The sequence below is a fragment of the Oncorhynchus nerka genome, linkage group LG7, assembly GCF_034236695.1.
Source record: "Oncorhynchus nerka isolate Pitt River linkage group LG7, Oner_Uvic_2.0, whole genome shotgun sequence".
NCBI classification, from domain to species: domain Eukaryota; kingdom Metazoa; phylum Chordata; class Actinopteri; order Salmoniformes; family Salmonidae; genus Oncorhynchus; species Oncorhynchus nerka.
The window spans coordinates 19,443,245-19,469,672 of NC_088402.1; the positions used below are offsets into that span (position 1 = coordinate 19,443,245).

General features: G+C 46.0%; 1 protein-coding gene across 2 annotated transcripts in view; it reads right to left on the minus strand.

Moving 5' to 3' along the window:
- Nucleotides 1-306: 306 nt before the first annotated feature.
- Nucleotides 307-26,428, minus strand: part of LOC115131291 (potassium voltage-gated channel subfamily KQT member 4) — a 120,141-nt gene continuing 94,019 nt past the window's right edge. Inside the window, exons 5-14 of one of the 2 annotated variants that reach the window (XM_029662872.2) lie at nucleotides 18,835-18,960; nucleotides 18,376-18,486; nucleotides 18,173-18,268; nucleotides 17,744-17,832; nucleotides 16,787-16,912; nucleotides 13,250-13,479; nucleotides 13,023-13,122; nucleotides 7,414-7,545; nucleotides 7,128-7,272; nucleotides 307-4,331 (exon numbers count right to left, since the gene is read on the minus strand). In XM_029662872.2, the coding sequence (XP_029518732.2) occupies nucleotides 4,128-4,331; nucleotides 7,128-7,272; nucleotides 7,414-7,545; nucleotides 13,023-13,122; nucleotides 13,250-13,479; nucleotides 16,787-16,912; nucleotides 17,744-17,832; nucleotides 18,173-18,268; nucleotides 18,376-18,486; nucleotides 18,835-18,960 (1,359 nt within the window). In that variant the 3' untranslated portion in view covers nucleotides 307-4,127. The remainder of the gene's footprint in view (nucleotides 4,332-7,127; nucleotides 7,273-7,413; nucleotides 7,546-13,022; nucleotides 13,123-13,249; nucleotides 13,480-16,786; nucleotides 16,913-17,743; nucleotides 17,833-18,172; nucleotides 18,269-18,375; nucleotides 18,487-18,834; nucleotides 18,961-26,428) is intronic. The other variant, XM_029662873.2, reaches the window with a different exon arrangement.

Sequence of the window (26,428 nt, forward strand, 5' to 3'; positions counted from 1 at the left end):
TTGACAAAAGCAGCAACAAAAACACCAGATGTCCCAAGCGTAAAATGCTTCAGAATCTCCAGACGCTTTGAATGGTACATTTATGCACCTGAATCAACTAACTGTTGGCTTGATTGAACCTAATTAATTTGTCCAAGCCTCTCATGGTGCCAGAGACTTGCTTGTACTGGCTGAAAACAGAGAACTGTGATTTTGAGAAAAAGAAAATGTCCTCCATTGTTAGGGCCGGATGCAATTATGGCTAACAACAGTTAAATCAATCGTTGAGCTCTGGGACTGTGTGTGTGAAGTATGGGAGTGTCTGAGAACAGTCATGCATCGTCAATTTGACTTGACAAAAATGCTACATTTATTAAACTTTATAGGAAACAATATCAAAAAAACAAAATGGGAGGACACATTCATAACGGACTCAAATCTAACATTCACTTTAAACAATAAAAACCCCCACAAAAATACAATCATAGAAATGGTCCATGTAATTTTAGCTGTCAGAGGAGACGCGGTGGAGTGTATGAACAAACAGAAAGGACGACTTAACAAGTACTCTGATTACAGTTATTACAGGAGTCTCTTCAGGTGCCATAGTGTCCACTACAGTGGGTACAAGAATATAACTTTGGGGTGAGTGTTCTCCAGTTCTGTCCATTAGAAAATCTTTACATAACATTACCACTATGAGCAAACCATTGTTTAGGCTCTGTCAGCGAACCATAAACAACCATACACCATACGGCTAAAGTGGACTCTCTCTTGTCGATAATGCAAGGAGGACGTCTGCATTGAATCCTGCCACGGTTAGATGGAGTAAAGAAGTATTTATAAAGCTATTGGCTAAGACACATGCATAGATAGGAGAGGCTACAGTACCAGAGATCATGCTTCTGACATGGATGAATGCCTCCCAGGCATTATCTTATCAGCCACCACCTGACTGTACCATTCACACGATTGGCTACATCACACCAACAGTACTCAGTCTGTTCACTTGACGTGCATCATGAGAAGGTGCGTGTGTTGGGCGAATCAACGAGACAAGATTTCTCTATCGACAATGAGAGAAAGTAAGGCTCTGGTCCAACATCCACACTAGCACACTGCTTTGAAGCTATTATGGTTGGTGCATGCACTTTAAGTAGTATGCTAGTGTTGATGTTGGAAAGCAGCCAAAGAATGTGTGATAGTTGGTTGGTTTGGAAAACATCTCATCATAGACATGAGCTGATTGGCTGGCCTAAACCAGCTGACATGAAACACAGGAGTGAGATACTACGTGACAAAGACGGGTGAGAATGGAGGAGTACTGATACAGAGAGAAGGGACATCACCCTCTATAGTCTGACTTGGGGTCAGTGTTTTCTTACCCTTTGGTCTGGTCTGAGGAACACGCATGTCTGAGGGGTGGGCGGCAAGACAGAGGTTTTTAAAGAGATCAACAGGTAGAAAACATACAATAACCCCTTTAACCTGACCCTTTGTGAAGATGTGTAAAATCTCTTCAGAATGCCATGAAACAATGCTAGAGAGAGAGATTCCCCATTCCAAAACTGATTTGGAAAACAGAGCCTGCCTCCTTCCAGTATTTCTCTCACTATTATGCAATACCATATTGGCTGTTTCAAGGAGTCACTTTCTCTTTCTTTTCTTTTTTTTTGCAAATAGGGCTTTTTGTATAGAGAATCATGAGTCGGGAGACTATCGGAATGGCATGGATGTACTTCAAAGAGGGATGGAACAAGTGTCACACACGAGGCCTAAGTTCTTCTCTTGTTGTAACCTAGTCCCTCTCTTTTCAGGACAGCATACTGTAGAACGAGTATCATGAAACAACCTGGACTGGAGGGCAAGGACAGAGAGCTGATGTTTTGGTGAAATGGCTGTGGTTTTCATCTTTCTATTCATGACGAGTCGTCCATTTTTGGGCCTTTTTTCCAGTCTGGGTATCCCCACAGTGGAGTAGATGGGGACATGACGTCTTTGCAGTGCCTCAGAAAGAGAGTTGAGTTGAGCTGTGGAAGGTGTGGTGAGGATGAGAGGAGGAGGGGACAGAACAGGGCGCACACAGTACATTCATCAGAAGCTTAGAGACAGTCCGTCTCCTATAGCAACAGATTAGAGAACTAATCAAACAAATCAAAGCTATTCTGACTGTTGGAGAGCTGCAGCAGTTCATTGGTTCATCTGGAAATCTATTGATTACAAATTAGGAAACCAGTAGAGGAAAAAAACTGAGCAGATAACAGAACACCAAACCGTGTAAAAAATGTACAAAACCCAAACTTGGGTTGATATTTAGGAAAAGGCATAGATAGATACAGTATATATGATGTGGTTGGTGAGTGAAACTGGTCAGTTAGTAGTGTTAGGTGGTCAAGTAGTAGTGTTGTTCTCTCTCTTCTTCGGGCCAGGACTCTGCTCAGATGGTACCCTCTGGTGGCCAGTGTATGCATATTCAGTAGGGACTCCACTGGTTCACTTGAGGCTGGGTTAGGGTTGGATAGGGCTATGGCCAGATGAAGGGAGAGGATTAAGGGAGGAGGGTGTGGAGGGAGGGTGTGAGTGAAGGGCTTCATGTGAGGAGTAGTTAGGGTTGATGGGTGCTGGTTTGTAACAGAGAAAGGATAGTATGATGAAGACTCCACTAGTGGGGGCTCTAAAACGGAGCAGATGATTTAAAATACACCACATAGCCAAAGGTATGTGATCACCCTCTCGTCAAACATCTCATTCCAAAATCATGGGCATTAATATGGAGTTGGTCCCCCCTTTGCTGCTATAACAGCCTCCACCCTTCTGGGAAGGATTTCCACTATATGATGGAACATTGCTGCAGGGACTTGCGTTCATTCAGCCACAAGAGCATTAGTGAGGTCGGGCACTGATGTTGGGCGATTAGGCTTGGCTCGCAGTCGGCGTTCCAATTCATCCCAAAAGGTGTTCGGTGGGGTTGAAGTCAGGGCTCTGTGCAGGCCAGTCAAGTTCTTCCACACCGATCTCGATAAACCATTTCTGTATGGACCTCGCTTTGTGCACGGGGGCATTGTCATGCTGAAACAGGAAAGGGCCTTTTTTTGGCAAATTGTTGCCACAAAGTTGAAAGCACAGAATCCTCTAGAATGTCATTGTATTCTGTAGCGTTAAGATGCCCCTTCACTGGAACTAAGGGGCCTAACCTGAACCATGAAAAACAGCCCCAGGTCATTATGCATTCGGGCAGGTAGCGATCTCCTGTCATCGCCAGAATGCACAGTGTGATTCATCACTCCAGAGCATGTATTTCCACTGCTTCAATGGTGGCGAGCTTTACACTACGCCAGCCGACGCTTGGCATCTCGCATTGTGATCTTAGACTTGTATGCAGCTGCTCGGCCACGGAAACCCATTTCATTAAGCTCCCGACGAACAGTCCTTGTGCTGGTAATGCTTCCAGAGGCGGTTTGGAACTTGGTAGTGAGTGTTGCAACCGAGGACAGACGATTTTTACATGCTACACGCTTTAGCCCTTGGCAGTCCTGTGCTGTGAGCTTGTGTGGCCTACCACCTCGGGGCTGAGCCGTTGTTGCTCCTAGACGTTTCCACTTCACAATAACACCACTTACAGTTGATCAGGGCAGCTCTAGCATGGCAGAAATATGATGAACTGACTTGGTGGCATCCTATGATGGCGCCACGTTGAATGTCACTGAGCTCTTCAGTACAGGTAATTCTACTGCCAATGTTTGTCTATGGAGATTGCATGGCTTTGTGCTCGATTTTATATACCTGTCAGCAATGGGTGTGGCTGAAATAGCCGAATCCACTCATTTGAAGGGTTGACCACATAATTTTGGCCATGTAGTGTATGTGGAGGGAGAAATGATTAAAGATGAGGATCAGTCAATGGTAAAAAGTGTGGGTCCTAAGGTGTGGACTGTGAATTCCTAAAGGAGTCAGACCTCCAAAGTTAGGAATCAAATTGGTTTGGTAATTAGTGGGAAGAGCTATGGGCATAGTGGGTTGCTCCAGGGGTGCTGCTACAGTCCAGTATTGTGACATGACATCTCAGGGCCATTGTGGTGAGGGTCTAGCGGTGGACCCAGTTCATTCCCAGATTCAGCCCCAGCCTCAGTCAGTGAGTACAATACCAGTCACTTTATGTTGCTGGACTCTGAGTGGGAGATGTTGAGTGTGTTGGCGGAGGGGAAAAGGTCACGATGGTCTGTGGGGCTGTGGAAGTCCGACATCAGGTCTGGTTCTAACAGGGAGGACAAGGTGAAGTTGGAGGAGCCTTTCTTCAGACACTGTGTGTAGAAGTTAAGAAGGAGGTCCAGCTTGTTCTCTATCGACTGCACCTGTACAGAGATTAACACACACTAATTATTTTGTGCACGAAAATGTATTTATGACATTATTAATGAGCAATGATTGTGATAGTCTTTTTTACTGGGTATTTCATTATAAATTGCAAAGTTAAATGGCAGTTAGTAGTACTACTAACCCAATATCTTTAGACAAATACAAGCATAAATTGAGAAATCATGCACTCACCCCTATATTATACTGAACAAAAATATAAACGCAACATGCAACAATTTCAAAGATTTTGCTGAGTTACAGTTCATATAAGGAAATCAGTCAATTAAAATAAATAAATGAGGTCCTGATCTATGGATTTCACATGACTGGACAGGGGCGTAGCCATGGGTGGGCCTGGGACAACACCTACTTGTGAGCCAGGCCAAGCCAATCAGAATGCGTTTTTCCCCACAAAAGGGCTTTATTACAAACAGAAATACTCCTCAGCACCCCCCTCCCCTGACGATATTGTAAGTGAAAAAGCCGGATGTGGAGGTCCTGGGCTGCGTGGTCTGCGGTTGTGTGGCCGGTTGGACGTCCTGCTAAATTCTTTAAAACAACGTTGGAGGTGGCCTATGGTCGAGAAATGAACATTCAATTCTCTAGCAACAGCTCTGGTGGACATTCCTGTAGTCAACATGCTAATTGCATGCTCTGAAAACTTGAGACATCTGTGGCATTGTGTTGTGTGACAAAACTGGACATTTTAGAGTGGCCTTTTATTGTCAGTCACTGGCTTTATCAATAAGTGCATCGAGGACGTCATCCCCACAGTGACATACCCCAACCAGAAGCCATGGATTACAGGCAACATTCACACTGAGCTAAAGGGTCTTTCAAGGTGCGGGACTCTAACCCGGAAGCTTACAAGAAATCCTGCTATGCCCTGCGACGAACCATCAAACAGGCAAAGTGTCAATACAGGGCTAAGATCGAATCATACTACACCGGCTCTGATGCTCGTCTTATGTGGCAGGGCTTGCAAACTATTACAGACTACAAAGGGAAGCACAGCCGTGAGCTGCCCAATGACACGAGCCTACCAGACGAGCTAAATCACTTCTATGCTCGCATCGAGGCAAGCAACACTGAGGCATGCATGAGAGCATCAGCTGTTCCGGACGACTATGTGATCATGCTCTCCGTAGCCAACGTGAGTAAGATCTTTAAACAGGTCAACATACAAGGCTGAGGGCCAGACGGATTACCAGGACGTGTGCTCCGGGCATGTGCTGACCAACTGGCAGGTGTCTTCACTCTCATTTTTAACATGTCCCTGATTGCGTCTGTAATACCAACATGTTTCAAGCAGACCACCATAGTCCCTGTGCCCCAAGAACACAAATGTAACCTGCCTAAAATGACTATAGACTCATAGCACTCATGTCCGTAGCCATGAAGTGCTTTGAAAGGTTGGTAATGGCTCACATCAACACCATTATCCCAGAAACCCTAGACCCACTCCAATTTGCATACCGCCCAAACAGATCCACAGATGATGCAATCTCTATTGCACTCCACACTGCCCTTTCCCACCTGGACAAAATTAACACTTATGTGAAAATGCTATTCATTGACTACAGCTCAGCGTTCAACACCATAGTACGCTCAAAGCTCATCACTAAGCTCAGGATCCTGGGACTAAACACCTCCCTCTGCAACTGGATATTGGACTTCCTGATGGGCCACCCCCAGGTGGTGGGGGTAGGTACAACACATCTGCCACGCTGATCCTCAACACTGGAGCTCCCCAGGGGTGCATGCTCAGTCCACACCTGTACTCCCTGTTCACCCACGACTGCATGGCCAGGCATGCAACACCATCATTAAGTTTGCAGACGACACAACAGTGGTAGGCCTGATCACCGACAAAGACGAGACAGCCTATAGGGAGGAAGTCAGAGACCTGGCCGGGTGGTGCCAGAATAACAACCTATTCCTCAACGTAACCAGGACTAAGGAGATTATTGTGGACTACAGGAAAAGGAGGACCGAGCATGCCTCCATTCTCATCGACAGGGCTGTAGTGGAGCAGGTTGAGAGCTTCAAGTTCCTTGGTGTCCACATCAACAACAAACTAGAATGAATGGTCCAAACACACCAAGACAGTCGTGAAGAGGGCACGATAAAGCCTATTCCCCCTCAGGAAACTAAAAAGATTTGGCATGAGTCCTGAGATCCTCAAAAGGTTCTACAGCTGCAACATGGTACGGCAATTGCTCGGCCTCTGACCGCAAGGCACTACAGAGGGTAGTGCAAACGGCCCAGTACATCACTGGGGCTAAGCTGCCTGCCATCCAGGACCTCTGCACCAGGTGGTGTCAGAGGAAGGCCCTAAAAATTGTCAAAGACCCCAGCCACCCCAGTCATAGACTGTTCTCTCTACTACCGCATGGCAAGCGGTACCGGAGTGCCAAGTCTAGGACAAAAAGGCTTCTCAACAGTTTTTACCCCCAAGCCATAAGACTCCTGAACAGGTAGTCAAAATGGCTACCCGGACTATTTGCATTGTGCATTTGGAATGCTCATGAACAGGGATGTAAACAAATGTGTGGCAAAAGAATTTGAGTGAAATAACTTTTTGTGCGTATGGAACATTTCTGGAATCTTTTATTTCAGCTCATGAAACATGGGACCAGCACTTTAAATGTTGCGTTTGTATTTTTGCTCAGTGTACATGGAATATTAGCCTAATCAGGGGAGCCACGCATTGATGATCAGGGTTTTTCCTGTCTCAAAGTGGTGGCCGTGCGTTAACATGATGATCAACCTACTGTACTGGAGCTCTGTACCTGTTTCTCCACCTTGATGACACGTCCCATCATACTGAGCTCGTCCATAAGGTCTAGTTCTGGAGGGGTCTTCTCTCCCTTCTCACTCCTCACCTTCTTATTATCTGGCTGGTAGGACGATCCACGACCCACTATCTGATCCACTCTGGGGAGGACCAGGACAACACACAACAATCATTATCAAAATGGTTCATTTAGTGGTGTTATGGTTACTACTGATGATAGAGTGTGTGTGGAACGAATACACTGTGTCTCCAACTGTTGTAGGTTGTGTGTGTGTGTGTACCTGGATTGTAGACTCTTGATCCTCCCCAGCATGTCCAGGTGTCCAGCAGAGTACTGCTCTATGACGTCCTTCACGTCGTATGGACGCAGAGTCTCCTTAAATTTCCGCTTGGCCACCAGGAACTTCAGAATCCTACACACACACAAGTAGAGATCTACTAGAATGTGTTGCCTGTGGGTGCCTCACACTGCAGAATAAAACCAGTGAATACTGCGAAAGTGTTAAACCATGAAACAAGTCATGCACGTCATCAATGCCACTACGTAGGTGTGATTAAGTGGGATTTGCAGCCAAAGTGACCTTATCGATATCATTCACAAATGGCCTCATTAAAGGAAACCACTGGAGGACTGCAGGGATTCTCCTTTGTTGTGGACTTTGACAACGGCATTGGTTCTGTATTACCAATGACATGTGTAGAGCCATGTATAGAACACTGACTGTATACAGTGCCTTCGGAAAGTATTCAGACCCCTTCACTTTCTTCACATTTTGTTACGTTACAGCCTTATCCTAAAATTGATCAAATATATATTTTTCTCATCAATCTACACACAATACCTCAATGATGAAGCAAAAACTATTTTTTTGAAATATTTGCTAATTTATTTTAAAAAAAAATACAAGACTGAAATATCACATTTACATAAGTATTCAGACCTTTTGCAGCGGTTAACAGCATCGAGTCTTCTTGGGCATGACGCTAAAAGCTTGGAATATTTTGTATTTGGGGAGTTTCTCCCATTCTTCTCTGCAGATTCTCTCAAGCTCAGTCAGGTTGGATGGGGAGCATTGCTGCACAGCTATTTTCAGGTCTCTCCAGAGATGTTCGATTGGGTCTGGCCTCCAGAGACTTGTCCCGAAGCCACTCCTGTGTTGTCTTGGCTGTGTGCTTAGGGTCGTTGTCCTGTTGGAAGGTGAACCTTCACCCCAGTCTGAGGTCCTGAGCGCTCTGGAGCAGGTTTTCATCAAGGATCTCTCTGTACTTTGCTCCGTTCATCTTTGCCTTGATCCTGAGTAGTCTCTCAGTCCCTGCCGCTGGAAAACATCCCCACAGCATGATGTGGCTACAACCATGCTTCACCGTAGGAATGGTGCCAGGTTTCCTCCAGACGTGACACCTGGCATTCAGGCCAAAGAGTTCAATCTTGGTTTCATCAGACCAGAGAATCTTGTTTCTCATGGCCTGAGAGTCTTTAGGTGCCTTTTGGCAAACTCCAAGCGGGCTGTCATGTGCCTTTTACATCCGTCAGGCCACTCTACCATAAAAGGCCTGATTGATGGAGTGCTGCAGAGATGGTTGTCCTTATGGAAGGTTCTCCCATCTCCACAGAGGAACTCTCGAACGCTGTAAGAGTGACCATCGCGTTCTTGGCCACCTCCCTGGCCACGGCCCTTCTCCCCTGATTGCTCAGTCTAGCCGGTCTTGGTGGATCCAGACTTCTTCCATTTAAAAATGATGGGGACCTTCAATGCTTCAGAAATGTTTTGGTTATTTTCCCCAGATCTGAGCCTCAACACAATCCTGTCTCGGAGCTCTACGGACAATTCCTTTGACCTAATGGCTTGGTTTTTGCTCTGATGTGCACTGTCAACTGTGGGACCTTCTATAGACAGGTGTGTGCCTTTCCAAATCATGTTCGAATCAATTGAATTGACCACAGTGGGACTCCAATTAAGTTGTAGAAACATCTCAAGGATGATCAATGGAAACAGGATGCACCTGAGCTCAATTTCGAGTCTCATAGCAAAGGGTCTGAATACTTATGTAAATAAGATTTCTGTTTTTTTATTTTTAATACATTTGCAAAAATGTCTAAAAACCTGTTTTCACTTCGTCATTATGGGGGTATTATATGTAGATTGCTGAGGATTTTAAAACAAATGCAATCCATTTTAGAAATAAGGCTGTAACCTAATACAATTTGGAAAAAGTCAGGGGGTCTGAATGCGTTCCCAAGGCACTGTGCATATCTTTAATAGACACCCTTATTCCGGTGCACTGTGTAAGGAGAGAGGGACACACTCAGTTTTCTGCACACCCTGGCCCTCTGCTTAGTCAGCATCTCTCTCACACACACATGAGGTGGACCCCTGTGTGTGTCTCATCTACCTCCTCTCAGCGAGACAGCTGTGTGTGTGTGTGTGTGTGTGTGTGTGTGTGTGTGTGTGTGTGTGTGTGTGTGTGTGTGTGTGTGTGTGTGTGTGTGTGTGTGTGTGTGTGTATAGAGTGTTGAACATATACTGGGCAGAGTTCTGGCTGCTTGTCACACTCTGGGAGAGTAGTCAGACACCCGAACACTGAGGTGCTGGCTCGGCAGAATGCAGGAAACACCAAATGTTAGCGTAGCCAAACATGCGCACTTAACCTGTCAAACAAAGCCGTGATGGATTGCTCCATGAGTCGGAGTGGGCACAGAGGGGAGGGAGGGCGAGGCAGGTGGGGAGGGGGGCTGTTTTATGAGGAAACACTATCTCTCACACACAGATGGGCTAAGACCTCTTTAATATCAGTGTGTTCTGTCAGGGGGAGGACACACACATTACATTTGTAGTGGTGGTGGTTTGGTGAAACAGACACACACAATCACAGCAGGGATATGGAACACAAGGTCATGTGGAAACGTGTTAACCATTGTTGGCAACTGAACAACTGGCATGTGCAATGGCAGTTTAGTGCTATGTGCTGCAACGCTGTGCTGCAACGCTGTGCTGCAACGCTGTGCTGCAACGCTAGTGTGTTGATGGCAAACACACACTTTTCTTCTTTATCCCCCTTTCCCTCTTCTTTCTTCTGCTCTGCAGGAGAGAGAGAAAGTAGAAAAAGAGGGGTGGTGGTCGACAGCTGGTACCACAGAAGCCGTCAGCGCACCCTTCCTCCTTCCTCTTCCTCACAGTGCGCTCTTGATGACTACGGAGTTTTTCAAAAATATTTTTGCAAGATGTATTTTAATTTTTTTTGCAGGTAGATGCATATTTTTTTCTGTTCGGGTGGGTCTCAGGTGTGGGTAAAATAAAGAGTAAGGAAAAGTAGAAAGGAATGAACAAGAAAAAGAAAGAAAAATATCATTTTATTTCCATCCTCTAAGGGGTTCTTCAAAGCGCTGAGTCTCTCTCTTCATCGAGTGGTATGATCGTATTAATACATTGGCTGCCTGAAGTATTCCCACTGCAGCTACCTGGTATAGGGGCATAGCTGGGTGCACTAAATCATTAGCTACAGACTCAGGGGCTCTGGTAGGGAATCAGTACCAAAAAGTTATTGAGATCTGGACCAAACATATTCAAGTCAGCATTCGGTCATTTTTGGTTTGGTTTTATGTGAATGACTCATGGCAACAGCAGTGAAGTGGGTTGTGATGGAGGATAGGTGCAGTGAATTGTGTTGTTTTATAGGGTCAGCCATAGTAAGTACAGCGCCATTGGAGCAAATGAGGTTTAAGTGCCTTGCTCAGGGGCACATAGACAGATTTTTCACCTTGTTGGCTCAAGAGTCTTCTTCGGGTGTTCAAACCAGCGACATTTCAGTTACTGGGCCAATGCTCAAACTGCTAGGCTACCTGCTGTCTTTAACACCAAAAGAGGAACTCCTGCTCACATGAGCTCAATCAACAGCTTATAACTTTAAAAGGAATGGAACTATCACTTCTTTAAAACCCTTAACACGGAGGATCAAACAATAGGCAAATGGTTGACTTTACAAACTCTGGATAAAACAGTTTCAAAAATATAAAATGTTCACAACTGTGCAGAACTACAGAAGATGACTACTAGTGGCTTTAGCACAACTCGATTAGTTTGAGTAGAGTACTACAACAAGTATGCAGATCTCTCTCCTCCTCCTCTCTCACCATCCCTGCATGTCCCAAACACCACACATTTACACAGGCAAGTAGGCAGGCTGATTAACTACATTAGCCTTCCTATAGTGAAGCCTCAGCAATACAGTCGATGCTAATATCTACCGGTTTCTTAAAAGACATCAATCTTAAGTGTGGAGTCTTACATAAGATTCCAGTGTTTCTAGAGTGATGTAGTGTCGACAAAGAATATTCACGTTTCAGTATGGTAGCTAATAGGGCCTACACTCAAATGAATCCAGACCCAATCCACTAACCCTTTCATATAAACACATGCACTCACATAACCCCTCATACTTATAGCATACTGTACACAGTGTACACATGGAAACACACACACAGTCTGATGCAACATGAAAGATGCTGTGTGTCTGTATGGCTGACCCTTGGGAACATGAAAGATGCTGTGTGTCTGTATGGCTGACCCTTGGGAACATGAAAGATGCTGTGTGTCTGTATGGCTGACCCTTGGGAACATGAAAGATGCTGTGTGTCTGTACGGCTGACCCTTGGGAACATGAAAGATACCGTGTGTCTGTACGGCTGACCCTTGGGAACATGAAAGATGCTGTGTGTCTGTATGGCTGACCCTTGGGGTCTGCCAGTAGTGGTTCAATTACAATCCACTCACACCAACTACCCACAGACCAACATACCTGCCTCACTGACAGTTGTTTGCTGGCAATTGTAGTGTTTTTCTGCCTCCCTCAGTGGAATAAGTTTTGCATGTGCGTGCGTCCGTGTGTGTAGAGCGATGAAGGTATCCCTCCAGGATATTTACATGGTTAAGCACAGAGAAACCTCAAGGGGTCGTGCCCCCCCCCCCCCTGAACACATGGAGCCGTTAATTAGTGCATAGGTTTGCCAGGTAGGCATTTTTCTCGTTCCTTCACACCATTCTTTCTCCATTCCTTATATCGTAGCTAGTTTTTCCTAATATTGGAAGTTCCCTTGTGGGCATAGAAAGGGGGTCTATGTACACGACTACACTACAGTATGCACAACCTTACCTTTAAAACAATGTTATATGAAGACTTTGGTCAACAAATTCGTATGATAATTTCCATCAAAGTAAGACGAGACAAAATAACTGTGCAATAGAGACTAGTATAGTGATGTCATGTTTGTCTATTTTTGGGGGCCAGGGAGTGATCGCTAAAACACACAGTGTATCATTAACATGTAGCTCTGCAATAGACTCTCCATGATCACAGCTCTGTCAGCTGCCCTCCAGGCCCTGACTGACTGACTGAGACAAGGTCAGAGCCAAGCAGCTGGCCTGCGGCAGGAAGGATCAGTTACCACACTAAAGAGGACATTTCCCTACCGTCAGCTGAAACTGCATATGGCCAGAGTCCACTGGAAAAGCCAACCATTCATCTTACTCCATCCACCATAACATGAAGTACTGTAGGCCCAAATATAATACTCGGGCCTATTGCGGCAGGGTAGCCTAGTGGTTAGAGCGTTGGACTAGTAACCGAAAGGTTGCAAGTTCGAATCCCCGAGCTGACAAGGTACAAATCTGTCGTTCTGCCCCTGAACAGGCAGTTAACCCACTGTTCCTAGGCCGTCATTGAAAATAAGAATTTGTTCTAAACTGACTTGCCTAGTAAAATAAAGGTTAAAAAAAAATTATTGCGACAATAGGACCAGAGGAGACAGGTGACCTGGTTCCATCATGATGTGGACCAGTAGGTACCCTGTGGGTACAGGTAGGGGTGCTGTGAGAGGGGTTGTAGGACTCACCTAACAGCCCGTATCAAGGTCTTCACTGCTGGGATCACCTCCTCCATGGCAACATCACAATATGGTTTGTCTTCAACACTGTCCTCCCCTACTCCTTCCACTGGGAACAGGACAGCAACAATATAGTTAAGGGAGGGAGTGAGAGACAGTATGTGAGTATGTACTGTTTAAGTCTGTAAATGTAGAGAATGCGTGTTTGTGTGAGTGAGTCAAGTCCCAGTTCCCACCGTCTGCAGGAGGTCTGGGTTTGAGTCGTAGGGAGGTGCGGAAGCGCGTGCGGTCGTTGAAGCTCCAGCTCTTCTGCACCTTTCCGGGGCTGGTGGCTTCTGGGACATTGTCCATGCTGGGCGACTGGCGGACACTCGTCCCGGGAGGCAGCGGGGACGCCTTGTTCCGGCTCGCCTGGGACGAACGGGAGTTGTTCAGCCGCATCCTGTCCCGGAATCCCATTTTGCTGCTGCTGAAACAACGAAGGTAATTAACTTGTGTCCACATGTTTATCTGCCACTTAGGACAACCTTAGAGTTCTGTTGTGTGATTTTCCTCATTGACTATAGGTTCATAGTGTCCAGTGGACGATCCAGTTGTTTTAGACACTGAGTTTAGCCAATCTGCAGAGAAGCAGTCCCAGGTAGTTAGCAGGTACAGACAGCAGTACACTAGATAGTGTGTAGCTACTGACTCCCATTAAAAACAGTCACACACAACATACTCAATGACCAACAAAGCACAGAGAGAACAGAGACAGACATTCAGACGGAGATGTCACACAGGCATGACTGACTGTCTGGCTGATTTACTGCCGGATTTATTGACTGACTGGCTGATTTACTGACTGGCTGACTGGGGGGAGTATAGGTATATATAGGGAATAGGGAGCAAATTGTGACGTACACTTGGTGACCACTTACATGTTACAAAGTCACAAAGCATTTCAAACGTCACGCACCAGAGAACGATTAGAGACATGTTGTTTACGCTGATATAACCCTGTGCGCTGGCCTGCCATTTAAATGTAATATTTAAGTAGCTGGAAAAGCATTAGGGGAAACGGCATTTCATACGCCGGAGCTGAAATGCTCAGGATGACTTAGAAGGGGAGGGTGGACAGAGTAAGATGTTGAATTACTGTTAGCCCTTTGCATTCCATTGGAAAGGAAATTAAAAAGGGATGTGCTAGGGTTAGAAACACAGATGAACCCTCCAAAGACATGTACGGCATACTGAGCAAAGGATTTGAAGAGAAACATTTTAGCAGACGAAAGGGGAAAAACTATCAGGGGAGGGAAAGGTTTCTGCATGCAACAAGCATATGGTTGCATTGCATGCAGGATCATTTGAACCCTTTCTCCATAATTCACTACAGAGCAGAAGTGATCAAAGAATGCATGCATGAACAATGTGTGCAATTAACAAGTAACGGTCATGCAACACTATTAAGAAAACAGCATGTGTGACTTGCTAATTATTTGAGCTATTTTTTATTTGTCAGAACCTTCTGTAAAAATTATGAAATATGCTGTACAATCTGTAAGTGTGTGAGGAGGCCAATGCTGACATTAGATCCACATAAACCATGAAACAAATTCCTTTGTTTTCTAATAAAGAATGCATGGTTTATTGTGTCATCCAGTTCACTGAAAGAAAGTGGTTTACAACAGAGTTATCCTTTTAACAGAACACCCTGTCATTCTTCTCACACAGTAAAGGCCCAGGCAAAGATTAACACCAGAGCAGTGTTTCCTATTCTCAAATATCAATTCCAAAATGTGACTATCAAATGTGCAATTTACAACCATTTTTATTCTGATGACCATCCTCAATGACAAGTGTCTTCACACTATGCTAAATGAAGAGACTAAAACCAACTCCTTATTGAAAGTGGGATATTTCAAGGGGACCAACTCCTTATTGAAAGTGGGATATTTCAAGGGGACCAACTCCTTATTGAAAGTGGGATATTTCAAGGGGACCAACTCCTTATTGAAAGTGGAATATTTCAAGGGAACCAAATCCTTATTGAAAGTGGGATATTTCAAGGGAACCAACTCCTTATTGAAAGTGGGATATTTCAAGGGGACCAACTCCTTATTGAAAGTGGGATATTTCAAGGGGACCAAATCCTTATTGAAAGTGGGATATTTCAAGGGGACCAACTCCTTATTGAAAGTGGGATATTTCAAGGGGACCAACTCCTTATTGAAAGTGGAATATTTCAAGGGAACCAAATCCTTATTGAAAGTGGGATATTTCAAGGGGACCAACTCCTTATTCGAAGGAGAAAATGTACAGAGACACACCCACTGCACTGGGCCAGAAGGCTGTGGGACCCTCAGGCAGAGTGGGAAGGGGGTAGTGTGAATGTGTGAGTAAGGAAGGATGGGGGTGGTGGGGGGGGCATGCACAGGCTTGTCACCGTGGATACCTCTGCTGCTTACGGCCAGCGTGAATCCAGAAGAGACCGCTTTTTAGAAACGAGTTGACTGAGGAAACACACAAGGCAGAAGGAGGGTGAAGAGAATAGGAGGAGAGGGAGAGTAGAGGAGGAAGAGTAGAGGAGGAAGGGAAGAGGAAGAGGGGAGAAGAAGAAGAGGGGGTGGGGGCTAGAAGGGGAGAGGAGAGAGGAGGAAAGGAGAATTGGAAAATAGGAGAGAAAGAGGAGGAAAAGGGAGAGCAGAGGCAGGGTACGCAGGCAGTGAGATCATAAAGGTGAGGGGCTGAGGGAGGTGAGAGGGTGAAGTGGAGGGGTAGCCCAGTACTGCAACTCAACAGTCTTAAATGGCTTCCTTTCCTAGTCTCCTTTCACTTTGAAGGTTTGCAAATGTATTGACACACACCCATGGAGGAGGGAGGTGTTGAGTTGGGGGTGTACTGTAGGCAGCAGGAGAGTCTGCAGAGGAAGCAGTTCACCGGAGTATATCCATAATAAGACTGCAGCCCCCGTTCTAGAAGGTCGGAAATAATTAGCTCCACACCTAACCATTGTCTTCTTGATTTGGGAGACACACTGCCATCAATGTGTTATTAATGTCTTTCAGTACATGCAGTACTATTCAACTGTATGGCAAATACAGCATACATCTGGTTCATACTGAGGGGCTACAAGACCAAACATATACCTTGGAAAACATGGCATGTTATTGTATGTATCTGTCATGCTGGGTTGTGTCCCATTGTTTTTCCCATTACCATGGAGGACCACTTCCTAGCTGGATTTGTCAGAGAGAGAATGCAGAGACACATATGTTCAGAAGAACAAACCTGCTAGGGACTTCTGCCTTCCTGAGAACAGGGTTGATGGAGGGATGACATGGAAAAGAAGCGGATGACAGGAGAGAGAGAGAGCGGGACAAAAAGGAGAGAAAGAGGGGATGAATGGATGAGGGTGATGGAGTTGACATGAAGATGAATCAGACGAGGAAAGTGAATGAGAGGCAGACAGAGATGGAGCAAGCGGTGCTGTTAATTACACAGGTTTAGAATCAGTATTTGTGACAGGTGGTTAGATACACAACAGTACATCCACACAGGAACCACAGACCAGGGAACAGCCAGCATTTCTTTCTAAACCAGCTCACTGCTATAAGGAGTAAAACCTGCGGCATCCTCTGGTGAGAGATTGTTTGACACTAATTAGTGCATGTGTCACGGTGATCTTTTCTTGCGTATTTATATGTCGGTGTGCCTCTATATATCGGTCTGTCGTTTATCTGTGTGTGTGTGTGTGTGTGTGTGTGTGTGTGTGTGTGTGTGGTGGTGCGTACCTGTCCCCTGACAGGTAGGGGGAGCTGTAGGGCCGTAGCCCGGACAGCAGGGTGTTGTGGGAGTTGTGAAGGACATTCTTGGCGCTACGCCGTCGCTGAAGGTGACTGAACAGTAGTGTCAGTTCTCTGAACCCATGTGCACAAAAAAAACAAAGAAAGCAAGAAACAAAACAAAAAAAACAAAAAAAAACATAAAAAGGATGTCAAATTAAGGGTCAAAACATAAAAAAGGTGGGGATAATTCATATGTCATTTATCAAAATTAAGTATGACAAATATTGATGGCACCATCAACACACTTTTCATGTCACTGGACACAGAGCTAAGAGGCAAAAAAAGGTATATGTAAGTCATAAAAGTCCCCCTCTTTTTAAACAAACTAAATGAGTCAAATTAATATGTACATGTAATCTGAAGAAATAATAAAGATAAACAATGGTGGTAGTCACATTTGAGGCCTGAAGAAACCTGTAATAACTTAAAAAGGGAGAATGAAAATGAATGAAAGTGCACCCCACCGTTTTAGACCAGGAAGATAGAATGCCCACGGTCACCACTGGTAAAAGCAACTCAATTGCTGGGATATTGATCATTGTTGTATATTTGTGTACGTTCATGTGTGTATGTTCATGTGTGTGTCATGTTAATTATATGTAGGTGCAAGTTACATTTAGGTTCTCTTTCTAGATCCTATAATTCATCTGTACAGCCTCTTCTCACCTCCCTACAATGCTCTCTCAATGTTCAACCGGTTAGCAGTGTCAGCTGGCTTTCAAAACCACATTATTTTAGGATAGGTGAGACGCTTGCAACTCCAAGTCACACCTAAGTCAAATCTACCTGTACAAACATTTTGTCCTTTTAATTTAATGTAGTGGGGATGGTTAAATTCATGGGTCGACCAGCACCAACACACAACAACGGCATTATTGGAGAGGAGAAGAAGGGAGTACCTACCTGAAGGATGGAAGCATGCTGTCATAGAAGTACCAAGTGGCTGTCAGGTAGGAGTGCTGAGCATCAGTAGAGTACAGACGCCAAGCAGCCTGGAACACACACACACAGGAACACGCAGGAACACGTTAAGCCACTAAAGGAAAATGAGCCAATCATACAGCAATTTGTTAGTGGGTTCAGTTTTATTATTTTATTTAACCTTAATTTAACAAGGCAAGTCAGTTAAGAACAAACACTTATTTACAATGACAGCCTAGGAACAGTGGGTTAACTGCCTTGTTCAGGGGCCGAAAGACAAATATTTACCTTGTCAGCTCGGGGATTCGATCGCGCAACCTTCCGGTTACTGGTCCAACCACTATGCTACCTGTCACCCCTTATGACCTAGTCTGTTGATTGAGGGATGACACCTGAGCTATCTGTGGTCACCTGTATAAGGTTGGCAGCAGGAGTCCTCCTCTTCTCAAAGTGCTTCTGTCTGTGCTGCTCCTGCACCTTCAGAGCAAAGCCTGACCCCAGGATACCCTGAGAGAGGGTTCAGAAGGAGCGGATCAGAGGGAGGGCCAAAGGAATGAGCGCCGATTGGCTGGGAGGGGAACTGACAGTGATGTACACCAATGAGAGAGACTCACAGCAGGAAGGGCGAAGAAGGACACACCCAGGAGCGCAAAGCCGGCAGCTAGGAGTCGGCCCAACCAGGTGCGGGGTGTTTTGTCACCATAGCCGATGGTGGTGAGAGTAATCTGGAAATAGAAACACACACACACACACACACACACAGAATAAGTCTTCCAGTGGTAAATACTATACAGAGCAAAACTAGTAAAACAGCATGGTACTAGAGAGACATTCTATTGGTCAGTCTCATCCTAGATCTGGAGAAAGGGCAATTCATACCCAAGTCAGTGGGTGTGTGTGTCAAATCAAATGTTATTTGTCACATGCTTCATAAACAACAGGTGTACGCAAACTGTGAAATGCGTATGGGTCCTTTTCCAACAATAGCAGAATTGGTCAAGAGCCCAGAAGACGACTGCTATCCAATGCAATGCAATCTTTCCTGTGTGAGTGAGTGTGTGTGTGGTACTGACCGTTCCCCACCAGAGGGAGTCTGCGTAGGTGTTGAACTCCGTGTTGACATCCTTCTCTGCCAGGTAAACCAGGAAGGAGGCAAAGATCAGGACCAGGAAACCAATGTACCACGCTGTAATGAGCTCCTGAGACCGAGAAAGGAGGGGGGAGGGGCAGGTAGTCATCAAAAGGTCATCAAAAACATAATCAATTAACATCAATCAATATATGCCAAATATTAAAGAGCAAACAACACAATCACTACCATCACCTGACAACACAATCAACTGACAACACAATCACCTGACAACATAATCACCAGCACCTGACAACACAAACACCACCACCTGACAACATAATAATCACCTGACAACATAATAATCACCTGACAACATAATAATCACCTGACAACACAATAATCACCTGACAACACAATAATCACCTGACAACACAATAATCACCTGACAACACAATAAACACTAGACAACACAATAAACACCTGACAACACAATCACCACCATCACCTGACAACACAATCCCCACCATCACCAGACAACACAATCACCAGCACCTGACAACACAAACACCATCACCTGACAACAAACACCACCACCTGACAACATAATAATCACCTGACAACATAATAATCACCTGACAACATAATAATCACCTGACAACACAATAATCACCTGACAACACAATAATCACCTGACAACACAATAATCACCTGACAACACAATAAACACTAGACAACACAATAAACACCAGACAACACAATCCCCACCATCACCTGAAAACACTGTAATCATTATCACCTGACAACATTATAATCATTATCACCTGACAACATTATAATCATTATCACCTGACCACACAACCACCATCATCACCTGACAACACAACATCATCACCTGACAACACAACAACATCTTCACCTGACAACACAACAACATCTTCACCTGACAACACAACAACATCATCACCTGACAACACAACAACATCATCACCTGACAACACAACAACATCTTCACCTGACAACACAACAACATCATCACCTGACAACACAACAACATCTTCACCTGACAACACAACAACATCATCACCTGACAACACAACAACATCTTCACCTGACAACACAACAACATCATCACCTGACAACACAACAACATCTTCACCTGACAACACAACAACATCATCACCTGACAACACAACAACATCATCACCTGACAACACAACAACGTCATCACCTGACAACACAATCGACACCGTCACCTGACAACAGTATAACACCATCACATGACAACACAATCACCTCCATCACCTGACAACACAACAATCACCTTCACCACCTGACAACACTACAATCATCATCACCACCATCACCTGACAATGCAGGTGCTTCTACACCTGCATTGCTTGCTGTTTGGGGTTTTAGGCTGGGTTTCTGTACAGCACTTTGAGATATCAGCTGATGTACGAAGGGCTATATAAATAAATTTGATTTGATTTGACAACACTACAATCACCTCCACCACCTGACAACACTACAATCATCACCACCATCACCTAACAACACTATAAATCACCACCATCACTTGACAACACAATCACCACCACCTGTCAACACAATCACCACCACCTGACAACATTATAATCATCACCATCACCTGACAACACTATAATCATCACCATCACCTGACAACACTATAATCATCACCATCACCTGACAACACTATAATCATCACCATCACCGGACAACACTATAATCATCACCACCATCACCTGACTACACAATCACCACCTGAAACCACAATCACCGCCTGACAACACAATCACCTCCACCACCTGACAACACAATCACCTCCACCACCTGACAACACAATCACCTCCACCACCTGACAACACAATCACCTCCACCACCTGACAACACAACCACCTCCATCACCAGACAACACAATCACCGCCATCACCTGACAACACTATAATCATCACCGCCATCACCTGACAACACTATAATCATCACCGCCATCACCAGACACCACTGTAAACCACCACCATCACCTGACAACACAATCCCCACCATCAGCTGACAACACAATCCCCACCATCACCTGACAACACAATCCCCACCATCACCTGACAACACAATCCCCACCATCACCTGACAACACAATCACCACCACCACCTGACAACGCAATCACCACCACTTGGCAACGCAATCACCACCACCACCACCTGGCAACGCAATCACCACCTGGCAACGCAATCACCACCTGGCAACGCAATCACCACCTGGCAACGCAATCACCACCTGGCAACGCAATCACCACCTGGCAACGCAATCACCACCTGGCAACGCAATCACCACCTGGCAACGCAATCACCACCTGGCAACCCAATCACCACCTGGCAACCCAATCACCACCTGGCAACCCAATCACCACCTGGCAACCCAATCACCACCTGGCAACCCAATCACCACCAGGCAACCCAATCACCACCAGGCAACCCAATCACCACCAGGCAACCCAATCACCACCAGGCAACCCAATCACCACCAGGCAACGCAATCACCACCTGGCAACGCAATCACCACCTGGCAACGCAATCACCACCTGGCAACGCAATCACCACCAGGCAACACAATCACCACCACCACCACCTGACAACAGTATAACACCATCACGTGACAACACAATCACTTCCACCACCTGACAACACTACAATCACCTCCACCACCTGACAACACTACAATCATCACCACCATCATCTGACACCACTACAACCATCACCACCATCATCTGACAACACTACAACCATCACCTGACAACACTATAAACCACCACCTGATAACACAATCACCACCTGACAACACAATCACCACTACCACCTGACAACACAATAACCACCATCACCTGACAGCACTATAATCATCACCATCACCTGAAAACACAATCCCCACCACAATCACCTGACAACACAATCCCCACCATCCCCTGACAACACAATCCCCACCACAATCACTTGACAAGGCAATCCCCACCACAATTACCTGACAAGGCAATCCCCACCACAATCACATGACAACGCAATCCCCACGACCTATAGCTGACAACGCAATCACCTCCACCACCTGACAACACAATTACCTCCACCACAATCATCGCCACCATCACCTGACAACACTGTAATCATCACCACCACCACTTGGCAACACAATCACCTCCACCACTTGGCAACACAATCACCACCACCACTTGGCAACACAATCACCACCACCACTTGGCAACACAATCACCACCACCACTTGGCAACACAATCACCACCACCACTTGGCAACACAATCACCACCACCACTTGGCAACACAATCACCACCACCACCTGGCAACACAATCATCACCACCACCACCTGGCAACACAATCACCACCTGGCAACACAATCACCGCCTGGCAACACAATCACCGCCTGGCAACACAATCACCACCAGTTAACACAATCACCACCAGTTAACACAATCACCACCACCACCACCACCTGACAACACTATAATCATCATCACCTGACAACACACTCACCACCGTCACCTGACAACAGTATAACACCATCACGTGACAACACAATCACCTCCACCACCTGACAACACTACAATCACCTCCACCACCTGACAACACTACAATCATCACCACCATCATCTGACACCACTACAACCATCACCACCATCATCTGACAACACTACAACCATCACCTGACAACACTATAAACCACCACCTGATAACACAATCACCACCTGACAACACAATCACCACTACCACCTGACAACACAATAACCACCATCACCTGACAGCACTATAATCATCACCATCACCTGACAACACAATCCCCACCACAATCACCTGACAACACAATCCCCACCATCACCTGACAACACAATCCCCACCACAATCACCTGACAAGGCAATCCCCACCACAATCACCTGACAACGCAATCCCCACCACAATCACCTGACAAGGCAATCCCCACCACAATCACCTGACAACGCAATCCCCACAACCTATAGCTGACAACGCAATCACCTCCACCACCTGACAACACAATTACCTCCACCACAATCATCGCCACCATCACCTGACAACACTGTAATCATCACCACCACCACTTGGCAACACAATCACCACCACCATATCCAAGATGGCGTAGCAGTAGTTGTCCTGTCGTATCGTCTCTCTGTAAATATCGTCTCTTTTTCGTTTTAGATATTTTTTTGATATTTTTTTCTTCGCATATCCTTAAAACATTTTGCTAAACCTAAGCTTCCAAATACTCTTCTGCAACCCGCCAATGTAGCTACTTTCCTAACGTAGTTATATTTACTTCGGAACCGGACACTCTCAACTGAAGCTAGCCAGCTAACTACCAGCTATGCTAGCGACCATCAACTAACCTTTAGCTCGGAAAGCTCTCGCCTGTTCGAACAACGCGACGCTAGAGCAACGCGACGCTAACCAGAGCATAACGGACCTAATTTATTTTTTTTTTTTTACCCCGGATTCCCACCACAAACGGAACATCCTTCAGCTGGATCCTCGCAACTAGCCATCGAGTGTAACAGCAACCCTGGTTGATTACTCCTGGCTAGCGTTTCCACCCACGTAGCTTGAAGCTAGCCCAGCCAGAGCTCCTAGCATACTCCTGGGCTACAATACCTTGACTACGACCGGTCTATCGATATCACCGCTTGAAGAGGAATAAACAGACTCACCCCATCGCGACGTCCTCCAAAGGCTAACTCTCTAGCCCTCGCTATCTCCTTGCTTGCTAGTTCGGCACGCTAACTGCTAGCTTGTTTAGCCCAGGTCCGCTAACTACTACCTTGTTTACCCTGGCCTGCTAATCTGTTAGCTTGTTAGCACAGGCCTGCTAACCGTCCCGCCGCGTCCCAAAAACGCAGTGGCCCATATGTACTCTATCTCTTCCCGATTTAAAAAAAAAATGTGTTTATACCTTCCGGAAACTTGCCTCACCCAATGTGATACGGAATCGCTAATATCTTTATTTTTAGAACACACTCAAGAACCTCCAGAAGCTAACCAGCTAGCTAGCTACAAGCTATTTAGTCATTGTTAGTTTTCTTAACCTGGATAACACTCGCCAGCCCAGCCCCCCTGCCCCATCCACCGCTGCCCCCTGGACTCTGATCACTTGGCTACATAGCTGATGCACGCTGGACTGTCCATTACCACGGTACTCCATTCTGCTTGTTTGTTTTATCTGTCGGCCGAGTTGCCTAGTCAATGCCATCTCACCTGCTGTTGTTACGCTAGCTGATTAGCTGTTGTCTCACCCACTGTTTTAGCTAGCTTTCCCAATTCAACACCTGTGTTCACTGTATGCATCGCTGTATGTCTCTCTCAAATGTCAATATGCCTTGTATACTATTGCTCAGGTTAGTTATCATTGTTTTAGTTCACAATGGAGCCCCTAGTCCTATTCCTCACACCCCTGATACCTCCTTTGTCCCACCTCACACATATGCGGTGACCTCACCCATTACAACCAGCATGTCCAGAGATAAAACCTCTCTCATCATCACCCAGTGCCTGGGCTTACCTCCGCCGTACCCGCACCCCACCATACCCCTGTCTGTGCATTATGCCCTGAATATATTCTACCATGCCCAGAAACCTGCTCCTCTTATTCTCTGTCCCCAACGCTCTAGGCGACCAGTTTTGATAGCCCTTAGCCGCACCCTCATACTACTCCTTCTCTGTTCTGCGGGTGATGTGGAGGTAAACCCAGGCCCTGCATGCCCCCAGGCACCCTCATTTGTTGACTTCTGTGATCGAAAAAGCCTTGGTTTCATGCATGTCAACATTAGAAGCCTCCTCCCTAAGTTTGTTTTACTCACTGCTTTAGCACACTCTGCTAACCCTGATGTCCTTGCCGTGTCTGAATCCTGGCTCAGGAAGGCCACCAAAAATTCAGAGATTTCCATACCCAACTATAACATCTTCCGTCAAGATAGAACTGCCAAAGGGGGAGGAGTCGCAGTCTACTGCAGAGATAGCCTGCAAAGTAATGTCATACTTTCCAGGTCCATACCCAAACAGTTCGAGCTACTAATTCTGAAAATTACTCTCTCCAGAAATAAGTCTCTCACTGTTGCCGCCTGCTACCGACCCCCTCAGCTCCCAGCTGTGCCCTGGACACCATTTGTGAATTGATTGCCCCCATCTAGCTTCTGAGTTTGTTCTGTTAGGTGACCTAAACTGGGATATGCTTAACACCCCGGCAGTCCTACAATCTAAGCTAGATGCCCTCAATCTCACACAAATCATCAAGGAACCCACCAGGTACAACCCTAACTCTGTAAGCAAGGGCACCCTCATAGACGTCATCCTGACCAACTGGCCCTCCAAATACACCTCCGCTGTCTTCAACCAGGATCTCAGCGACCACTGCCTCATTGCCTGTATCCGCTACGGTGCCGCAGTCAAACGACCACCCCTCATCACTGTCAAACGCTCCCTAAAACACTTCTGTGAGCAGGCCTTTCTAATCGACCTGGCCCGGGTATCCTGGAAGGACATTGACCTCATCCCGTCAGTTGAGGATGCCTGGTCATTCTTTAAGAGTAACTTCCTCACCATATTAGATAAGCATGCTCCGTTCAAAAAATGCAGAACTAAGAACAGATACAGCCCTTGGTTCACTCCAGACCTGACTGCCCTCGACCAGCACAAAAACATCCTGTGGCGGACTGCAATAGCATCGAACAGTCCCCGCGATATGCAACTGTTCACGGAAGTCAGGAACCAATACACGCAGTCAGTCAGGAAAGCTAAGGCCAGCTTCTTCAGGCAGAAGTTTGCATCCTGTAGCTCCAACTCCAAAAAGTTCTGGGACACTGTGAAGTCCATGGAGAACAAGAGCACCTCCTCCCAGCTGCCCACTGCACTGAGGCTAGGGAAAACAGTCACCACCGACAAATCCATGATTATCGAAAACTTCAACAAGCATTTCTCAACGGCTGGCCATGCCTTCCGCCTGGCTACTCCTACCTCGGCCAACAGCTCCGGCCCCCGCAGCTCCTCGCCCAAGCCTCTCCAGGTTCTCCTTTACCCAAATCCAGATAGCAGATGTTCTGAAAGAGCTGCAAAACCTGGACCCGTATAAATCAGCTGGGCTTGACAATCTGGACCCTCTATTTCTGAAACTATCCGCCGCCATTGTCGCAACCCCTATTACCAGCCTGTTCAACCTCTCTCTCATATCGTCTGAGATCCCCAAGGATTGGAAAGCTGCCGCAGTCATCCCCCTCTTCAAAGGGGGAGACACCCTGGACCCAAACTGTTACAGACCTATATCCATTCTGCCCTGCCTATCTAAGGTCTTCGAAAGCCAAGTCAACAAACAGGTCATTGACCATCTCGAATCCCACCGTACCTTCTCCGCTATGCAATCTGGTTTCCGAGCCGGTCACGGGTGCACCTCAGCCACACTCAAGGTACTAAACGACATCATAACGGCCATCGATAAAAGACAGTACTGTGCAGCAGTCTTCATCGACCTTGCCAAGGCTTCCGACTCTGTCAATCACCATATTCTTATCG